General features: G+C 36.0%; 1 protein-coding gene across 14 annotated transcripts in view; it reads right to left on the reverse strand.

Annotated features, from left to right (window-relative positions):
* The window catches only part of ERC1 (ELKS/RAB6-interacting/CAST family member 1), a 548,010-nt gene that overhangs the window by 288,411 nt on the left and 241,409 nt on the right, over positions 1–18,190 (reverse strand). For 6 of the 14 annotated variants that reach the window (XM_032390726.1, XM_032390723.1, XM_032390722.1 and 3 more), the window contains 2 exons: positions 10,045–10,176; positions 7,681–7,734 (listed from right to left, as the gene is read on the reverse strand). The exons of 3 other annotated variants lie outside the window; for them this stretch is intronic. In XM_032390726.1, the coding sequence (XP_032246617.1) occupies positions 7,681–7,734; positions 10,045–10,176 (186 nt within the window). The remainder of the gene's footprint in view (positions 1–7,680; positions 7,735–10,044; positions 10,177–18,190) is intronic. 5 more of the 14 variants (XM_032390724.1, XM_032390728.1, XM_032390727.1 and 2 more) reach the window with 1 other exon arrangement.

Genomic DNA, 18,190 nt, shown 5'->3' on the forward strand with positions numbered 1-18,190 from the left:
TTCCAAAAACAAAAACAAAAAAAGGATCATCAACATCAGGAAAGTGCTTTTCCTTATATATATATATCAGTACTACAACTCTGTCAGGCTCAGGATGAAAAACTAAATAGTAGTTGCTACGTACGTATGTGTATATATAAGTACCCATCCATCCAACACACTGTCTAGTATAGTAACCACTAGCCAGATGTGGCCATTTAAATTTAATTAAAATTAAATAGATGTAAAAATTCGGTTCTTCGGGGTTCTAGCGACATTTTAAGTGTTCAACAGCATTGTGTGGCTAGGAGCTGCCATACTGAACAGAAGGGATATAAAACATTTCCATTGTGTCAAAGTTCTGTTGAAGAGTGCTGCTATAAAGACTATAGAGGCTCTGGTCACAAATAAGCACTTGTGAAGAAAAATGTGTATTCCTAGAATTCACTTTATGTCAAAAGAAAAAAGTAACTTCTATTTGGAACTCAAATCCTTTTAATACAGAATGGTATTTGGATACCACACCTGGGCATTAGGAGGGTGCACTGCAAATGAAATAATGTTTTTAAGGTATTTTCAGTACACAGGAAACATGCGTGTATGTGCCCGCGTGCGCACGCATCTGAGTGTTGAAGAGGAAAAAGTCATGAATATTCAAATAGGTATTTCCAATTTAAGATTATGAGGATCACAGAATTTTCTTAATCTTAAATTTTCTCTATCTTCCTACTTCTACAAATAAGGTCTAAGCATAATGTTCTCAAATTCTCATTCTGTTTTAAATCGTGCTAAAGAAAGTATTATTTTTCTTTCCCTCCCTACTTTCCTTCCTAAAGGAAGTCATAGAATAATACATAACTCTGTAAAACTGGAGGACAGCATTAGGACTGGATTTCACAGCACAGGTTTGTAGCCATTTACTAAAGCTACTAAAACTATTTTTATGAGGGAAACCTAAAAGAAAATTGGAAAATAATGGACTGACTCAGATCCTGCACTGACTTAAGACAGACTCTCAGAGAATGAGTAACCCAATGATAAGAAGGATACCCATCTGACCAACCTACTAGTTGGCTGCGGCATTCCCAGCTGATGCAGATATTATACATTCTAGGCTGGGAAATGGCAGGGAACAGGATCTTCTCAAGTCACAAAGATTAAAACTTGATATATGAAAATGGGAACTTTTAACAAAAAGAAGGTTAAAATACTGAACTAACCAGGTGGGGTCTGTAGATACTAAGTTTCTCTCCAGCCTTTTGCTGATCAGAACAACCCCTTCCCTTGGAGCTATCAAGAGCCACAGTACTAACAACAGAAGCTCAGTCGTAGCTAAGGTTTACTGGGTGCTTACTATATGCCAACTCTGTTAAAAGTATTTTGTACAAAAACCTCTCTTTAGTGTGGCAGTTATGGTAAGTATCTTTGATAGCTCAGGGAACTGACAGAGAAGTAACTTGCCTGAAATTACAATTTTTAAGTGATGGAACCATAATTCCAACAAGGATTCTAACCCAGAACCCACTTTCTTAGCTACTAGAGAACCAGAGTTTACAATCTCTGTACCTAACCTATCACTTTGGCCCTTCTCGGACTTGCTTCTCCTAACACTCACTATGACTAATTTCAGCTTTGTAGGATAAGAGTATTTTCTCCATGAGATGAAAAAGCCTGGGGAAAAACTGGCCTGAGGCAAGGAATCCAGAGTTCTGGATTTGGATGGTTTCAGGTTGAGATGTCAATGAAATATGTGAAAAAAGTTATGAAGTAGACATGAAGTAGGCTACTGTCTACTTCATTGATTTGGACCTCAGAAGAGAAAACTGGGTTGATATATACATTTGACGTAATAATTCTACTACTAATAATAACGTAGCTAGCATTGTTTTGGAACAATCTTTTAGTTCTTATCCTCAAACAAGTTTTCCCCTCAGGATTTCTCATCTCAGAAAATGGAACCAACATCTGCCCAGTTGTCCAGCCAGAAATTGGAGAATCATCTTTGTTTTCTCCTTCAGCCTTATCCATACATGCAATTCACCAAGTCTTTTTAGCTCTATTTCCAAAAGACATTCTAAATCCATCCACCTGTCTCCATCCCCACTGCCACTATTCAATTTACCCACCTATTTCCTAATTTACAGTTTCTTGCCTAGACCAGGAGCCTATATGATTTTGCTTGTATGCCTCCTAAATAGTTTACATAACTATGATTTTAACTTGATATCTATTTTTTGAACATCGTAAGTTTAAAGAGTTGCAAAGAATGTAATTTCTTAGGTATTTTAAAATTTGTTTTTAGGGGCGCCGGGTGGCTCAGTCGTTAAGCATCTGCCTTCGGCTCAGGTCATGATCTCAGGGTCCTGGGATCAAGTCCCACATTGGGCTCCCTGCTCAGTGGGAAGCCTGCTTCTCCCTCTCCCACTCCCCCTGCTTGTGTTCCTGCTCTCACTATCTCTCTCTCTGTCAAACAAATAAATAAAAAATCTTAAAAAAAATAATAAAATTTGTTTTTAAAAAAGCATCACTCTTTTTTAAAAAAGTATCCAATTAAATATAAATACTATGGTGACTTGATATCTACTTTTATCTATTTAAAAATTGTAAAGACAAATTGTTCTTAAGTAATTAAAAATTTTACGTGTTCCTTTTTCTCTTTGACCTGGTGTTTCTGTTCCATTTCTTCCTAAAATTTTATACTGATGTAATTTATTTTATGCTAGACTGTTTATATAGATCCACTCTCATACTTTTCTGTATCAAAGTTATGTACATAAATTTAAATCTCATATTTATAAAATCTCCTGTGGTCATAAATCTATTAAAAAATTCTTTCAAGTTGATCATTACAATTATTAATAACATACAATCGAAACTAATATACATATGTGGTATTTTGAAAGAATACTATTAATGTGAAGAGTAAAATTTTATTAAAAATGTATCTTATCATTAAAAATATTTATCTTAATGAAATGGAATTTTTATTTTATTAGTTTAGATATTCCTTGATGAATATTACTTATTCAGGGTTCAGTATCAATTCTATCGTATGCTTCCTTTTCATAGGTGTAAGTACTAAGACCTTTATATAAATAAATAGATAGGAATGGAAGGAGCTTTTTTATAGCAATGTATCTTAATTTTTTGCACTCCTTCAGAATTATATGCCCCCAATCACACAGTAGCCTATTATTAAAAATTATTTATAATTATCAGCTGGCAACTTAATTAGGTTATCCTTCAATTCTATTGAAAACAAAGAATTATAAACAATCTGCCTTTTCTGATCCATCTTCTTAACACCAATATTTGGAATTATCTGTTTGTAACTGTTCCAGAGGCGTTTATTTTCTCCCTAGAAGAATATAAAATACTAAGATTCGGGAGATGTGTGCCTATTGTAAAGTGAGGGATGTGTGTGAAAAGGGAAGTAAAAAAAGAGAATCTGCTCCTCTTAGGTGCCTTCTGAGGCAGATCAATTTGAAGGAAAAGTATGTTTAGAAGCTGAGGACCTGTGCCCATGCACCCTTTCGGAAAATGTTCGTGCCATCTCCAAGTGTACGTGTACCTCAGTTTGAAGACCTCTGGCCTAGGCTGCTCTAATAACTCATCTGATCTTCTTGCTTCCACTCTCAGCCTTGTGGAATCCATTTTCCAACTAGTAGCCAGTCTTTTAAAAACACCATCAGCGAATGTCATGCACTGATTAAACTCTTAATGGTTTCCACCATTCTTAAAAAAACACAAACTTCTGGCCACCCCTTATGTAAGGTCCTGCATGCCTTGCACTGCTCCCATCCCTCAAGTCATACCAGTCGTCCTCATACATGTCCAGTGCTGTCCACCTTACTGCCGTCACAAACATTGACTCCTCCCCACTCTTCACAGGGCAGGCTTCTCACCCTTCAAGACCCAGGTTAAATATTACTTTCTCAGAGGACCCTCTCTGAGCACTCAATCAAAAATAGGTTCTAACCTCTCCAAATTCCACCAAATTATTGTCTATTACAGAAAACCCATTCCTATGTTTTATAGCACTTTGTGATAACTTGTAATTAAATGGGTTTTTTGTTGGATTAGTGTCTGTGTCCCTCTGCAGACTGTAAGCTCTCTTAGGGGAGAGACCACAGCTGCTTTATTCATCACAATGTATTACCCCAGACTACCAAAGCACCACTGGATACTCAATAAAGATCTGTTGAATGAATGAATGAATGAGCAAGCAAACTCATGAAAAAATACTGTGATTTGCTTAAAATGCTTCAATAGTTCTCCACTGCCTTGAACATAAAATTAAACGCTGGAGCACAACATGAGACTAAACATGCTTCAGCATGATCAGATTGTATGCACTTTCCCCTCCCTCCCATAGATCATGCCATACATATTTATCCTGAACTATAGCTACTAAACACTATTTAAAGTTTCCCGGATGCTTCTAGCTTTCACATATGCTGATCCCTCTACACAGAATATGGTGAATATCCTGCCACCTCCTTTTTGCTTAATTCTTTCTTTTTAAGACTCAGCTCATGCATTAGTCATCTCCTCCAGGAAGCCTTCTGTGCATCTCTCCAATCTGGATCACATGCCTGCCCCTCCTCTTCTACTCTCAAAGCTCTCTATTCAGATCACTACCATGGCACTTATCAAACTGAACCATAATTATAGGTTCATTCTTCAGTCTTTCCAAATAAACAATGAACTTCTTGAGGTAGAGGCTGCCTTTATTATCTTTCTATTTCCAGTGCCTAGTGTAATATCTGGAAAACTACAAGGTATTCAATAAATGTTTACAGAAAGGGTAGCATTAGTAAAAGGGTAGCATTAGTAAAAGGGTCATTATTTTATTTTCTGAGCATTACTGCCATTTAATTTAAAAAATGAGAAATATAATTTACTATAAATGTTCAGACCAGTACAGGACTATGTTTATATGGCCAAAGAATAAACTGTCAACTCTGGGAACAGCTAAAAGAAAGAAGGCCATGGGAAGGACTGGAGAGTACAATTATACAATTATAGTTTTATTAGCACAAGTCTTCTACAGGCTACCCAGTTACGAGTGATACTTCAGGAGTGGTGACTTGTTCTGTTTGAGAAAGTATTTGGGTATCATGGTGATAAATGCTGTATAACTGACTGGGTAGATTTGCAGCCAATAGAGAATTTAATAAATCTTTAAGAAGGAAAAAAGATGGGACACTTGGCAGATGCCAATTGCAGTCTGGACCCCACTCACTCATGCACCTCGCTCCATTTCCTCCACGACTGTGTCTGACAAACCAGACGTGGCTGAGGATAAGAAATTTGATTAAGCTGAAACTGAAGAAGACAGAAACTCAAGAAAAAATCCACTGCCTCCAAAAGTAACAATGGAACAGGAGAAGCAAACAAGCGAATCATAATGAAGCAGGTACCACCAATGTGCACTGCACATTCCATAAGCACTGCCTTCTTATTTTACTTTTTTAAAGCTATTTAACTTTGTAAGACACAGAGGCTGGATCAAATTTAAATGACTCTACTGTCCATTTTCACAATAAAGAATCAAGAACTACTGACAGTGAAGGCCAAGCCTGGCTCTCCCACCTGCCTGTCTGGCTGGCAGCGAAGGAAAAGAACTTGAATGTTGAAGGAAGAAGCTGGGTACTCTATGAGATCCAGAGTAAAAACCAAGCAGGTCCAACGTGTCCTGTTAGGCTATAAAATGCCATTTAATCAGAGTTCCATTTTTTGCTGTTGTTCAAGTGATTTTAATTATTAGAATGCACAATATTTAATATGCAAATATCTGGGGAAAATTTTTAGGATATAACCCTAAAAAATGCGCATTGAGGGCGCCTGGGTGGCTCAGATGGTTAAGCATCTGCCTTCGGCTCAGGTCATGATCCCGGCGTCCTGGGATCCAGTCCCGCATTGGGCTCCCCGCTCAGCGGGGAGCCTGCTTCTCCCTCTGCCTCTCTCTCTCTCTTTCTGTCTCTTATGAATAAATAAATAAAATCTTTAAAAAAAATGCTCATTGATCTATAACTACCTGCAAATCATAGGTAAAACCTTATGATCTTCTAGGTCAAAATTTATACTTAACATACAAGCCAAATAACATCAAAATGGCAATTAAAAAAAAAAGAGTACCACTATTAAAACTGAGCTTTTAAAAATAAAAGTCAGAACTGATGTGCAAATTTTAGTTACATTGAGAGGATATATCTTTATCAATGCTCAAAACATTAAGAAATACTCTTTAGGAACAGATATAAACCCAGCTTACTGAGCCACAAGAAAATGTCTTGTTACTTTAGAGGCATTTTTTAAAACTTTAGTTAGCAATGTAGTTGCAAAAGCCTTCTTCAAAAAATAAACTTACTCTTAGTGAAGATATTTAAAACATTCTTTTCAAGTAAAATAAAAAAGCATTTCAAAAATTTAAGTTTATAGCAGCACTTCTGAACTAAAGACATTGCTCCCTACCACCTCACAATTCTGAGACTTAAGAGAACAGATTTTACTCTAGTCTCATTTTAAGAAAATGGACTCTCACATTCAACAAAACCTGCTTAAACTTGAGCAGAGGCAAGTTTCAGAAGAAGAAAATCCATGCAAAAAAGCACAAAGCAAAAGTAAAAGGAGCCCTTGGGTTTCCCCCATGGGATTATTCACTTTCATTTCTCCATTTGACAACACAGGTTATAGCACATCTTCCTTCCTGGGATCACTATACAACTTCTTCATATATCGGGCATGGGCTCGATATGGAGCAGCATGTATTGGGAATAAAGAAACTATAAGGGGATCCTATAAGAAGAAAATTTTTCCTTTGTGAGTTTTCCCCTCTCAAACTTTAAAAGGCTCTGTATTTTATTTAAGAGAGATTATTCCCAAATAATTTTGCTTTGCTCTTTAAGCAATCAAGAGATACAGATATCCTATTTTTTAAAATTTTATTATGTTATGTTAATCACCATACATTACATCATTAGTTTCTGATGTAGTGTTCCATGATTCATTGTTTGCATATAACACCCCGTGCTCCATTCAATGTGTGCCCTCTTTAATACCCACCAGGCTAACCCATCCCCCCACCCCCTCCCCTCTAAAACCCTCAGTTTGTTTCTCAGAGTCCATAGTCTCTCATGGTTCGTCTCCCCCTCTGACTTCCCCCCCTTCATTTTTCCCTTCCTACTATCTTCTCTCTCTTTTTTTTATTAACATATAATGTATTATTTGTTTCAGGGGTACAGGTCTGTGATTCAGGAGTCTTACACAATTCACAGCGCTCACCATAGCACATACCCTCCCCAATGTCTATCACCCAGCCACCCCATCCCTCCCACCCCCCACCACTCCAGCAACCCTCAGTTTGTTTCCTGAGATTAAGAAATATCCTCCTTCTAACAGAGGGAGTTATTTCTTCTCAGAGGCTAAATTTAGATAAGAGATAGGTAATTTTTGGACCTGAGTAAGATAATAAGAATAATGTCCCTAGCCAAAAAAAGCTTTACCCTTTTAAGATATTTCAAATGAATATTTGTAGACTACCTTGGTATATACAATTAATACATATAAGTAAAATTAACAGTGGAGTTAGAAGACAGAAAAAGATAAAAATAAGAACAGAAGATGACAGCAGGAAGGGACAGTGGATGAAGGTTACATGGCCTCAGAAATATAAACATAAAAGCGGCTTCTTCATACCTTAAACCACTTAGAGCCCAAATGACTGGTCTCATGCAATATTTCACTCAACAGCTTCAGATAGGCAGTGAGTAGCAGAATGGTGGAAAAAAAGATAAACAGGAAAGAGAGAGAGAAAAAAAAGCATGCAATTAAAAGCAAATTATATATAGCCACTTTGGAAGACAGTTTTCACAGTTTCTTACAAAGCTAAATATAGTCTTACCATAAAATCCAGCAATTCCCAGGTATTTTCCTAAATGAGTTGATAATTTATGTCCATACAAAAACCTACACATAAATGTTCACAGAAGCTTTATCCATAATTGCCAAACATTGGAAGTAATCAAGATGTTCTTCAACTGGAATAAACAAATTGTGGCATGTCTATACAATGGAATATTATTCAGAAGTAAAACAAAATTATCAGGCCACAAAAAGACACGGCAGAACCTAAAATGCAAGGCTAAATGGAAAAACTCAGCCAGAAAAGGCTACATACTGTGTGATTCCACCTACATGACATTCTAGAAAAGGAAAAACTACGGAGACAGGAGGAAGATCAAGGATTGGGGAGATGGAGGAAGGATGAACAGGTAGAGCATAGAGGGTCTCTGGGGCAGTGAAACTATTCTGTATGATACTGTAATAGTGAATACATGACATGATACATTTGGCAAAACTCACAGAACTGTATGAGATGAAGAACGAACCAAAACGTAAGCTATGGACTAGTTAATAATGTATCAATACTGGCTCATCAATTCTAATAAATCTATCACACCAATGCAAGATGTTAACAATAGGGAAAACTGAAGTGGAGGAATGAAAATATGGGAATTCCGTGTACTTTCTGCTCAACTTTTCTATAAACTAAAAAATAAAACAAAACAAACCCCAAAAAACTGATCTAAAATAAGTCTATTATAAATAATACATAAACACATAAATATATAAAAATCTACCCCCCAAAAAAGCAAATTATAACTAGTTCACACAATAAGACATTTTAAAAAACACATACTAGCAATTTGTATGCCATAATGACGTCATGTTTATTAATTGCCAACATTTCTACATGACCCCCAATATGTAAGATTTGTCACTAAATAATGATCCCCAAGCAGAAAAAAAATCTTTAAAGAAAGAAAAAATGGGGACATTTTGAAAATAAAGGTAAGAATATAAAAAAGGTAAAATCAAGATAAAAGAAGATCCCTCTTCACCCTGGATCAATGACTGTCACCATCCCTTCTCTGAAGCTCTCTACTACCCAAGCTCTATTTAACTGTGTACCAGGAAATATTCAAATTAGAAGTGGACAAGGCATTTATGTAGGAACAGGGCACTGAAAGACACTGAAAGACTGTGAAGAGTTCCATTTTTCTTCAGTTTGGCTAAAAACTGTCTTTCTTTCTATATTTAGCACTAAAGAAACCATAGGCTCATACAAACACAGTTATGAAGGGACTCCCTATGGCACACACTACACCATGTCTGCTTCCTTGCTATGCAACTACCTTAACTCACAAGACCACAGTGGTCTCATCATGGGGGTTCCCCAAAGGTTCAGGTTACCCTCTCACTGAATTTTTTACCTTTTTAGCAGGTAGAGTTCTCCAACAAAGAAATGGAAAGGAAACAATAACTGAAAAAATGAAATGTCATGAATCTCTGTGTAAGGGAGATTCAAAACCTCAAATCACACTCATACTAGGAATTGAGATTAGAGCCTTCGCTTGTTAGAACCATTTTTTCCATTCACATTTCCCAATTGTAGTTATCCTTCTAACAAAAAGTCAAAAGCAAGTGTACAGGGATCTAAAAGACAGAGAAGAATATATAAAGCAAACACCACACACAGCAGCAGCAGAACCCTTTAACAAGTCACTTCAGGGCTGAGGCATGCTGCCCTGGTGCTCTCAAGTGTCACGATAACCATGTCCTTCATACTTGCTATTAACCTTGTTAATACCTTGTTATAACTTTAACTGCTCTTTTGAACAAAGCAGAATATAAAATAAACTGTTTTTTAAATTTAACATTTTAACTCAGAAATGTTTGTGTTTTCCCATTCAATTTAAAAGCAGGATTGTGACCAGTCTTGGAACAAACAGACAAGTTCCATTTCATCTCACCAGATCCATGAGCATATACCACAGCTATATATGTGAAATAAATTCCAAATTACTAATGCAGAGACTCTTAACATGAGTCATTCTCATTCAACCTTATTTCAATTCTTTTTTAGGTTTAAATACTTACACCTGATGAAGTGCTTTTGAAACCCTATAAACATATGTACAGTTTACCTAAACTATACTGGTTGGGTTTTACCTTTTGTTTAACCAGCAACATTGCCAGTAACTGTATAAAATTGCAGACCTGTTTTTCAGCACTGGTCCTGGCTGACTCCTCTTGTGCTAGCACCATTTCTCGCTCTGCAGTTATCTGTACACTTTCTCTTAGTGCTTCTTCCAGCTCTTCAATCCTGTCATCCTTCTTACGGAGACTGTCCTGGAAAACGATGGAAGACTAGGTGAAGTAGACTAATTAGTTAACGCAAGGAGAGACTATTTATCAAGAAAGGACTATTTGCTTATGAAATATTCTTCCTTTCAGAAGTAAATCCAAGCCAGAAAGACATCTTCACAGAGGAAAGAACAAGGGAAGAAAAGAAGTATAATAGGAGGTTGGAGAAGTAGATTATTAAGAGCAAAAGGTCAAGTTAGTTAAGCAAGAGAAATTAGTGATGGATTTGTTCTCTGTAACAGAGACTAAAACTGTGTTAAGCAGCATAGGCAGCAAGGGCTTGATTACTTAAAAACACAAAGCTGTTTTTTGAATTACTTTCTAAACTGGGCTTTAAGCCAGCTTTGATGAAGCCTAAGTAATAAGACTCAATACCAAAACAGTCTCTCCTTGCAAAGTTCAGCCCTGATGAAAAGTCAGATAAATAGCATGATTTTTCAGATTATATTCTTCATATAGACAATTGTTAGCAAACTAATTTAGAAAAAAAAAAGTAAATGAAAAAGAAGGTGGTTTCCTAATGATTTCAAGACATCAAAGTTTTCTCTTAATCTCATATGAGAAAACTAAAAATGGTAACTGGATTTAAGTGATCGGGCTAAGGATGAGTAAATTAGTTAGCCAACCAATTCCCACTAACCTTGATATTCTAAATAAGCTTAAGAATTAACTCCTGGGAAGGTAAATATGGATTTCTATCAGAAAGACAAAATCCAACAGAACTTTAAGAACATGTAAGAAAGGAAATATCTTAAAATAAGAAGGATAAATGAAGCAGAGTTCAAGCAGTATTAAGAATTAGATTCATCACTGGGCGCCTGGGTGGCTCAGATGGTTAAGCGTCTGCCTTCGGCTCAGGTCATGATCCCAGCGTCCTGGGATCGAGTCCCGCATCGGGCTCCCTGCTCCTTGGGAGCCTGCTTCTCCCTCTGCCTCTCTCTCTCTCTGTTTCTCATGAATAAATAAATAAAATCTTAAAAAAAAATAAATAAATATATACTACCTTTGTAAAAAAAAAAAAAAAAGAATTAGATTCATCAGGTTATTATTAAGCATTTCCTCTTTGAATTCTTCTAGAACCAAAAGATTAAAAAGAAAGCGCTGCCTTTTATTAATACAATTAAATTAAAAACAAAAGAACAAGAGTTACTGAAACATTCTCCAACTTTCAGAATACTTGTATCAGTAAAAGATATCAAAGGATTTTATCATTCATCTATGCAACTCTCATTTAATTAGACTGTAGTTCACTTTTATAAGTGCAAGGCACAGAAAGTCCTTTCTAACAATTTTGTCTGCAGAAATCCAGAACTCGAAATCTGTCAAAGGTAAGTCAGATTCTTCTCCCAGCACTGAAAGAATATCTTACTATTTAACATCTTTCATAATAAAAAGTTGACAAATTTTTTATTCTCTCTCATTTTTCTCAACTAAAAAAATGAGATTAAAAAAAAGAATATTCACATTTCAGTAATGTAGGTCACATTCATTTTTTTAAAGTGTTCATTCTTCAGGAGAAAATGTTATAAAATACCCTGATTTAGCCCCATAAGTAAGGTTCTGTCTTATACAGGGAAGTTTAGCTATATCAAAAAATGTTCTTTCTTGAAATCTTAATGCTTCCAGGTGGCCTCCCATGAGCAGCAAAGTGCAGCTTCCAAAACAGCAGAAGTTACTGTTGAAGGTTTCTAAAACAATGCCAAGCAGAGAGGGAGAGGAAATGATGCCAACAGAAACAAAGGCCAAGGCAGGGCGCCTGGGTGGCTCAGTTGGTTAAGCAACTGCCTTCGGCTCAGGTCATGATCCCAGCGTCCTGGGATCGAGTCCTGCATCGGGCTCCCCCAGCTCAGCGGGGAGTCTGCATCCCCCTCTGCCTCTGCCTGCCACTCCCCCGCTTGTGTGCGCGCTCTCTCTCTCTCTCTCTGTCAAATAAATAAATAAAATCTTTAAAAAAAAAAAAGGCTCAGGTAGTTTCTTTTGATTCAAAGAATATGAAATCCAACAGAAGGATTATGTGGAAAGAGACAGATGCAATCGTCAGTGAGTTCAGTTCTCTCAAAATCTCCAACGAGTAACTTTATTTGTAGTAACATGGGATTCTGAATTACAGATTGCTGTAAACAAAAAGAAACATGAATGTTTCCCATTATCAACTGGTTCTAAATAACTCATTATTATGTTTTTGTCCAGTCTGTGATATTCTTTACTCTTACACTGTCTTTGGGAGATCTCCTGAGAGGCTTCTGTTATTCTAACCTAAACTGAGGCTTAAAAACTTATCCCAGATAACTTCCCAGAAGCTATTTCAAACAAAGAGGATTATCTGCTTTTCTGCATGGGCTGAAAAATAGCTTTGTGGCTTTATCAGTAAAACTTTTTTTAGAGAGAGGATACTTAGTAATTTGTCATAATGCAGATAATCAGGGCAGGTTTTCATATTGAAAGTTTCATCAAAACCAGTACTAAAATCAGAGTCTACCAGATGAGCTCTGTGTACAAGGCCATTTATTTAAGAAAAGTTTTCTGGACTTAATGGTAAAAGCTGGCTCAAAATCTGTGTCCATAATAAGGACAAAGAACAAAAGTCAAGAAATACCACAAATAAAAAGCAGAAAACTGTTAAATAATATTTATGAAATACTATAAATTATATAACTTATAATTACAATACAATTTAAAATCAATGTAAAATGGGGGGCGCCTGGGTGGCTCAGTCTTTAAGCGTCTGCCTTTGGCTCAGGTCATGATTCCAGGGTCCTGGGATGGAGCCCCGCATCAGGCTCCCTGCTCAGTGGGGAGCCTGCTTCTCCCTCTCCCACTCCCCCTGCTTGTGTTCCCTCTCTCGCTGTGTCTCTCTGTCAAATAAATAAATCTTTAAAAAAAAAAAATCAATGTAAAATGGTGGCAACAAAAGAATGAAGACAGCGAATATTCTCATCACCTTCAACACCAAAACCAACAAAGTCCATAACTACTTAATCCATCTAGTGAGTAAAATGTGGCTCCAATCTTATTTTCGGAATCTTAATAGATATTTGCTAAGGTAAACCAAGGAAGTTTCCTTTGTATTGAATTACACACCTTGAATCTGATTCATTTAATAAAATATTGAGCCAATGCCAGAAGTGAATAGAATCTTTTAGTTCTACAAATACTGGAGTCCTAAGCACACTGCTAGATCATATTTATAATTATCCTTCCTTGTTCTTACACTTTCAGTGAAAATTAAATACATTTTCTATACTTAGACTATAATATGGGTATTCTACCTTTTTTTTAAGTTTAGAATACTAGAGAAAAGATTTTTAAGTTCTAGAAAGGCCAAAAATGATTGCCCACAAAGCATAAAAAATTGGAAGGCACTGGAATTTTTTATGTAAACACAAAGAATCAGAAGACAACTGAAGTAATGCCTTCAAAACTCTGAAGGAAAGATGCTTTCTGATCTAGAATTTTATATACAAACTATCAATCAAATGTAAGGGAAGAATGGAAAGTCTTAAAAAATTTACCTCACATCACAGACTCTCAGAAAGCTACTAGAGATGTGCTCCATCAAACTTAAGAAGTCAACCTAGAAAGAGGAAGACATGGGACCCAGGAAAAAGGGGATCTACCACAAATGAGTAGTGAAAGGAACCACAAGGGTAACCGTAAGCCTAGAGAATAAAGAGAATTCAGAGGAGAGGATAGAAACTCAAGGAAAGATGTTTCCAAGAAAAAAAGTGGATGAATAGATTGCGAGATTAATAAATAAGGGATGATGTATTCTATAATAGTACCAACATCAAGAGGAATGTTATAGTAGGAGAAAGGAATTTGGGAATAAACTGGTGATATGTATACAAATAAATAATAAAACAAATAAAAAAAACCCCAAAGCTATTGTTACCACCAGGAAAAACCAGAGTACAGTAAAGGAAATGTAATCATAATATACTATGTGCCTGAGACATAATAATGTAAAACTTATATTAGAAAGACAGAAAGAACGAAGTGTGTGTGGTGATTTGCTTAGAAAGGCTAATTCCTCATCATTCATAATAAGAAGTCAGTAGATAACTAATGTCCAAATAAGAAAAATAAGAAAACAACAGTATAAGAATGTCATTTGGAGAGGTGGAAGTAAACAGCAGAAGAAACAAGCAAAAAAGTTGAAAGCATGCTTGTTGTCTCAGGGGAGCAGGAATCCAGGTTAGACAAGAATGAGGTAGAGGACTATCACTATTATAAGTCCATGTAGTATTATGTCACTTTGTAAATGATATAAATAAGCATTGTTCAAACAAAAATTCAAAATCAAATTTAAAAATGTTGCAAGAAAAGCACATACTGCGAATAAATTAGTAAGAACACATGAATTTCCAGAAATAGTTATAAATGTGGTAACCAATTCAGGTATGGATACTCTAAACATATGGGTTAACTACTTACTGGAAAGAGGAGAGACTGGGCAAATATATCTCAAGACAGTGACAATGGTGAAAAAAACATGAATTTCAAGTCACTCTCTTCCTCGGTTTTTTATTCAAAAGTTGAATTTCTTCACGCAAATTATTTGCATAGCAGGTCAAAATTATGAGAAATTCTTTTCCAATCTTATGTAACCATTGAATATTCTAATAACAACATTTTTTTAAAGAGATAAAATATTGCAATAAATTCTGCTATTATTCTGAAAATACCTAAAGCTTAAATATCCCAAGAGCATACGTATAAGACACAGCACCAAACCAAGAGCTTTGAAAATTGTCCCCTATCCCCCTTTCTGTGCAAATAGTTTCCTTTTTTTTTTCTTTTTAAATACCTATCAAAATAGTTGTGAGTAGATTTTGGTGATAGAGTTTGACACAAAATTCTAGTGACAAAAATTTACACTGCACTTAATGGTGAATTTTGGTTTGAAGGAAGAGAAAAATCTCTAATCTATTCAATGTCTAAACTTCGAGTAGAAGAAGTGACAGTTATCACCCACTTCTCTGAATATGTGTGGGCCAATAAAATGTCAGTAAAGTATAGATCTGCAGAAACTGCAAATCACAAAGGAGTTCATACACTTCTGCTCTTGGTAAACACAGGCTGGAGGAACTAAGGGGATGTGCTGAAACCCCTGGGAAGTGCTTCTTGGTGACTCAAATAGTGACAGTGATTACACCAGGTACATCCTAAGGCTTCGACTATATGCTATACAAATTTAATTCTACTTTCTCTTTTAAAAAGTCCACATTCACCAGTCTTCAAGATAAATCATGAGGCAGTCCTGCTATTCTAAGACTGTAATCACAGAGAAAAGAAAAGTACACAGAACCTCCAATATCTCTAATCCCTTCTATTCCACAGGTTTGAAGGATCTGAGGTATTCAGAAAGTAGAGGGTGACTTACTGGAAACTAAATATAGACAGAGATTAAAGTTAAGGTATGACATGGCACACTTTAGTTTGAGAAAATCATTCCTGTTGTTTATATGCATTACTGACTTGCTGCTTTAGCTTACAATTAAATCCTAACTTCTTCAGCTAAATACATTATTTGTGCTGTCCAATACAGAAGCCACATGTGGCTACTGAGCACTTAAAATGTGGTTAGGCTAGACTGAGATGTGCTGAAAATACACACTAAGTTTTGAAGAAGTACAAAAAAAGTGAAACAATAATCTTGACATTGATTATATGTTGAAATGATAATATTTTGGATATACTGAATTAAATAAAGTACATTATTAAAATTATTGTTTCCTTTATTATGTTTCCTTTTTAAATGGTTTTTTAAATGAAGCTATTAGAAAATTCAAAATTATACACGTGCCCACATTTCTATTTCTGCCAGACAACACAGCAATAACTAGAATGCATGTTATAAATTCATCTCTTGGGGTGCCTGGGTGGCTCACTCAGTTAAGCACCTGCCTTTGGCTCGGGTCATGATCCTGGGATCCTGGGACTAAGCCCCGCACTGAGCAGGGAGCCTGCTTCTCCCACTCCCACTTCCCCTGCTTGTGCTCTCTCACTGTGTCAAATAAATAAATAAAATCTTTAAAAGAAAATAAATTCATCTCTTTTCTTAGCTCACAGTCTATTAACATACAAATATGAGTTACATAGGTGAGAATCCTTATGGCAAACTGCCTAAAGTTCTAACAATCTAAAGCACTGAAAATTATTGCAGTGATAACATTAATAAAACAAATTCAAATAGTATTAACTTTCTGCCAACAGAGAAAACCAAACTGGATTTGAAGGAAAAAAAATTCAATATATGGCATATCACTTTAATACCTAGGATATAAAGTGCCTGTATTAGTTGTTTACTGTTATATAACAAGTTGCCTCAAAGCATAGCAGCTTAAAACAACAGTGAACATTTTTTATCTTGCACAGCATCTGTGGGTCCAGAACTCAAAAGCAGCTTAGCTAAACAGTTCTGGTTCCAGGTTCTCTCATGGGGTTACAGTCAAGATGTCAGTCAGGATTCAGTCCTCTGCTTCCACTTACATGGTTGGCAAGTTGGTGATAGCTACTGGCAAGGGGCCTCTGTCCTCTCCACAGGGCTACTTGAGTGTCATTATGATATGGCGCCTGGCTTTCCTCATAGCAAGCGATCCAAGAGAACAAGGCAGACACATCAGTATCTTTTATGATCTAGCTTCAGAAGTCACATACCACCACTTCTGACATTTTCTATTGTTCACACAGACTAATCCTGATACAATGTGGGAGAGGACTACACAAGGGCTCAAACACCAGGAGGTAAGGATGATCTGGGGCCATCTTGGAAGATGATTATCGTAGTATGCTAGAGTATACTTCCAGCCTAAGAAAACTGAATTATCAACAAAGCAATGAGACATGAAAACAGTGATTATCAAAACTGCTTCTGAGAGAAAAATACCTGTTAGGATAACAGGGTCTTTACTAGAAAGACAGAGCTTTTTTTATGAGGTTATATTAAAATGGAACCAAATGACACTAGATTACCTAATATGTAAAGGGCAGAGATTAAAGATACTACACAAAATTAGGATATCCATTGGATATGAGATCAGCAAAATATGCATTTTGTCAAAAATTATTCAGCATAAAACCTGTAACCGGACTGAGTTCTAATGAAATATTTTCTTATGATTATGGTAAAAATGAAGAGGATTCCAATTTAATTTGCTAGTAGTTCAGTAGTAAGAACACTCGATGATATGCCAATCAATCAAAGGTCAACTGGAAAAAATTACTGGGTGGTTGTTTAAAGAGCTATATATAATAGAAGTTATTAGTAAGTTCAGTCCTCACATTTTAGTAAAGTTCCTTTCTTTGGGGAATAAACCCATTTTTTAAGAAATTATGAGAATGAAGTATTCCTGGTCTTGTTGGCCCCCACTGACTAAAGACCCTCCTTAAATCCTGTTCCCTTATGAATTCTCGTTATAATTGGTTTTACTCTTAAGAGGCAAAAAATCACAAAATTTAGCAAAAAACAACAGTCTAATCTAAAATTACAAAGAGGGCAATTATTTGTACTGTTTGGAGTTACCCAATTTTCTAGCCCTCATTATTTAGAAAAATATCAAATTGGCAGCATGGGGGAGAAAAACTACACAGAGAAAGAAACTACAATTTCATTCACCTGTTCTAACTTGGAATTTCATTCTATTTAATCAATTTAGGCAACCCAAAATTTAGACATGTACTGTGTGCCACAGACAACTCACTTAAAAGCTATCTGGAGACAGGAAAGGAACATGCTTTACCAGTTGAAATAGTTCGTATCACTAAAAATGAAAGCAGTATCTTTAGAATTTTACTTCAACTGCTATAAATTATGTTTGCACTCATCAAAACTAACACAGACCAGTTTTCCTACCACTAGATTAGGTGCTGAAACCTACTTACTATGCCAACTACACTTATCAAATAAGGTTAAATAAGGCCACTTCATTTACAGAGTATAGGGCTCAAAGCAGGGGGTTTGTGTGACTAGTTTTGGGGGGATGGTAGGGGGGGAGAG

Source organism: Phoca vitulina, unplaced genomic scaffold (assembly GCF_004348235.1).
Source record: "Phoca vitulina isolate PV1807 unplaced genomic scaffold, GSC_HSeal_1.0 scaffold59, whole genome shotgun sequence".
NCBI classification, from domain to species: Eukaryota; Metazoa; Chordata; class Mammalia; order Carnivora; family Phocidae; genus Phoca; species Phoca vitulina.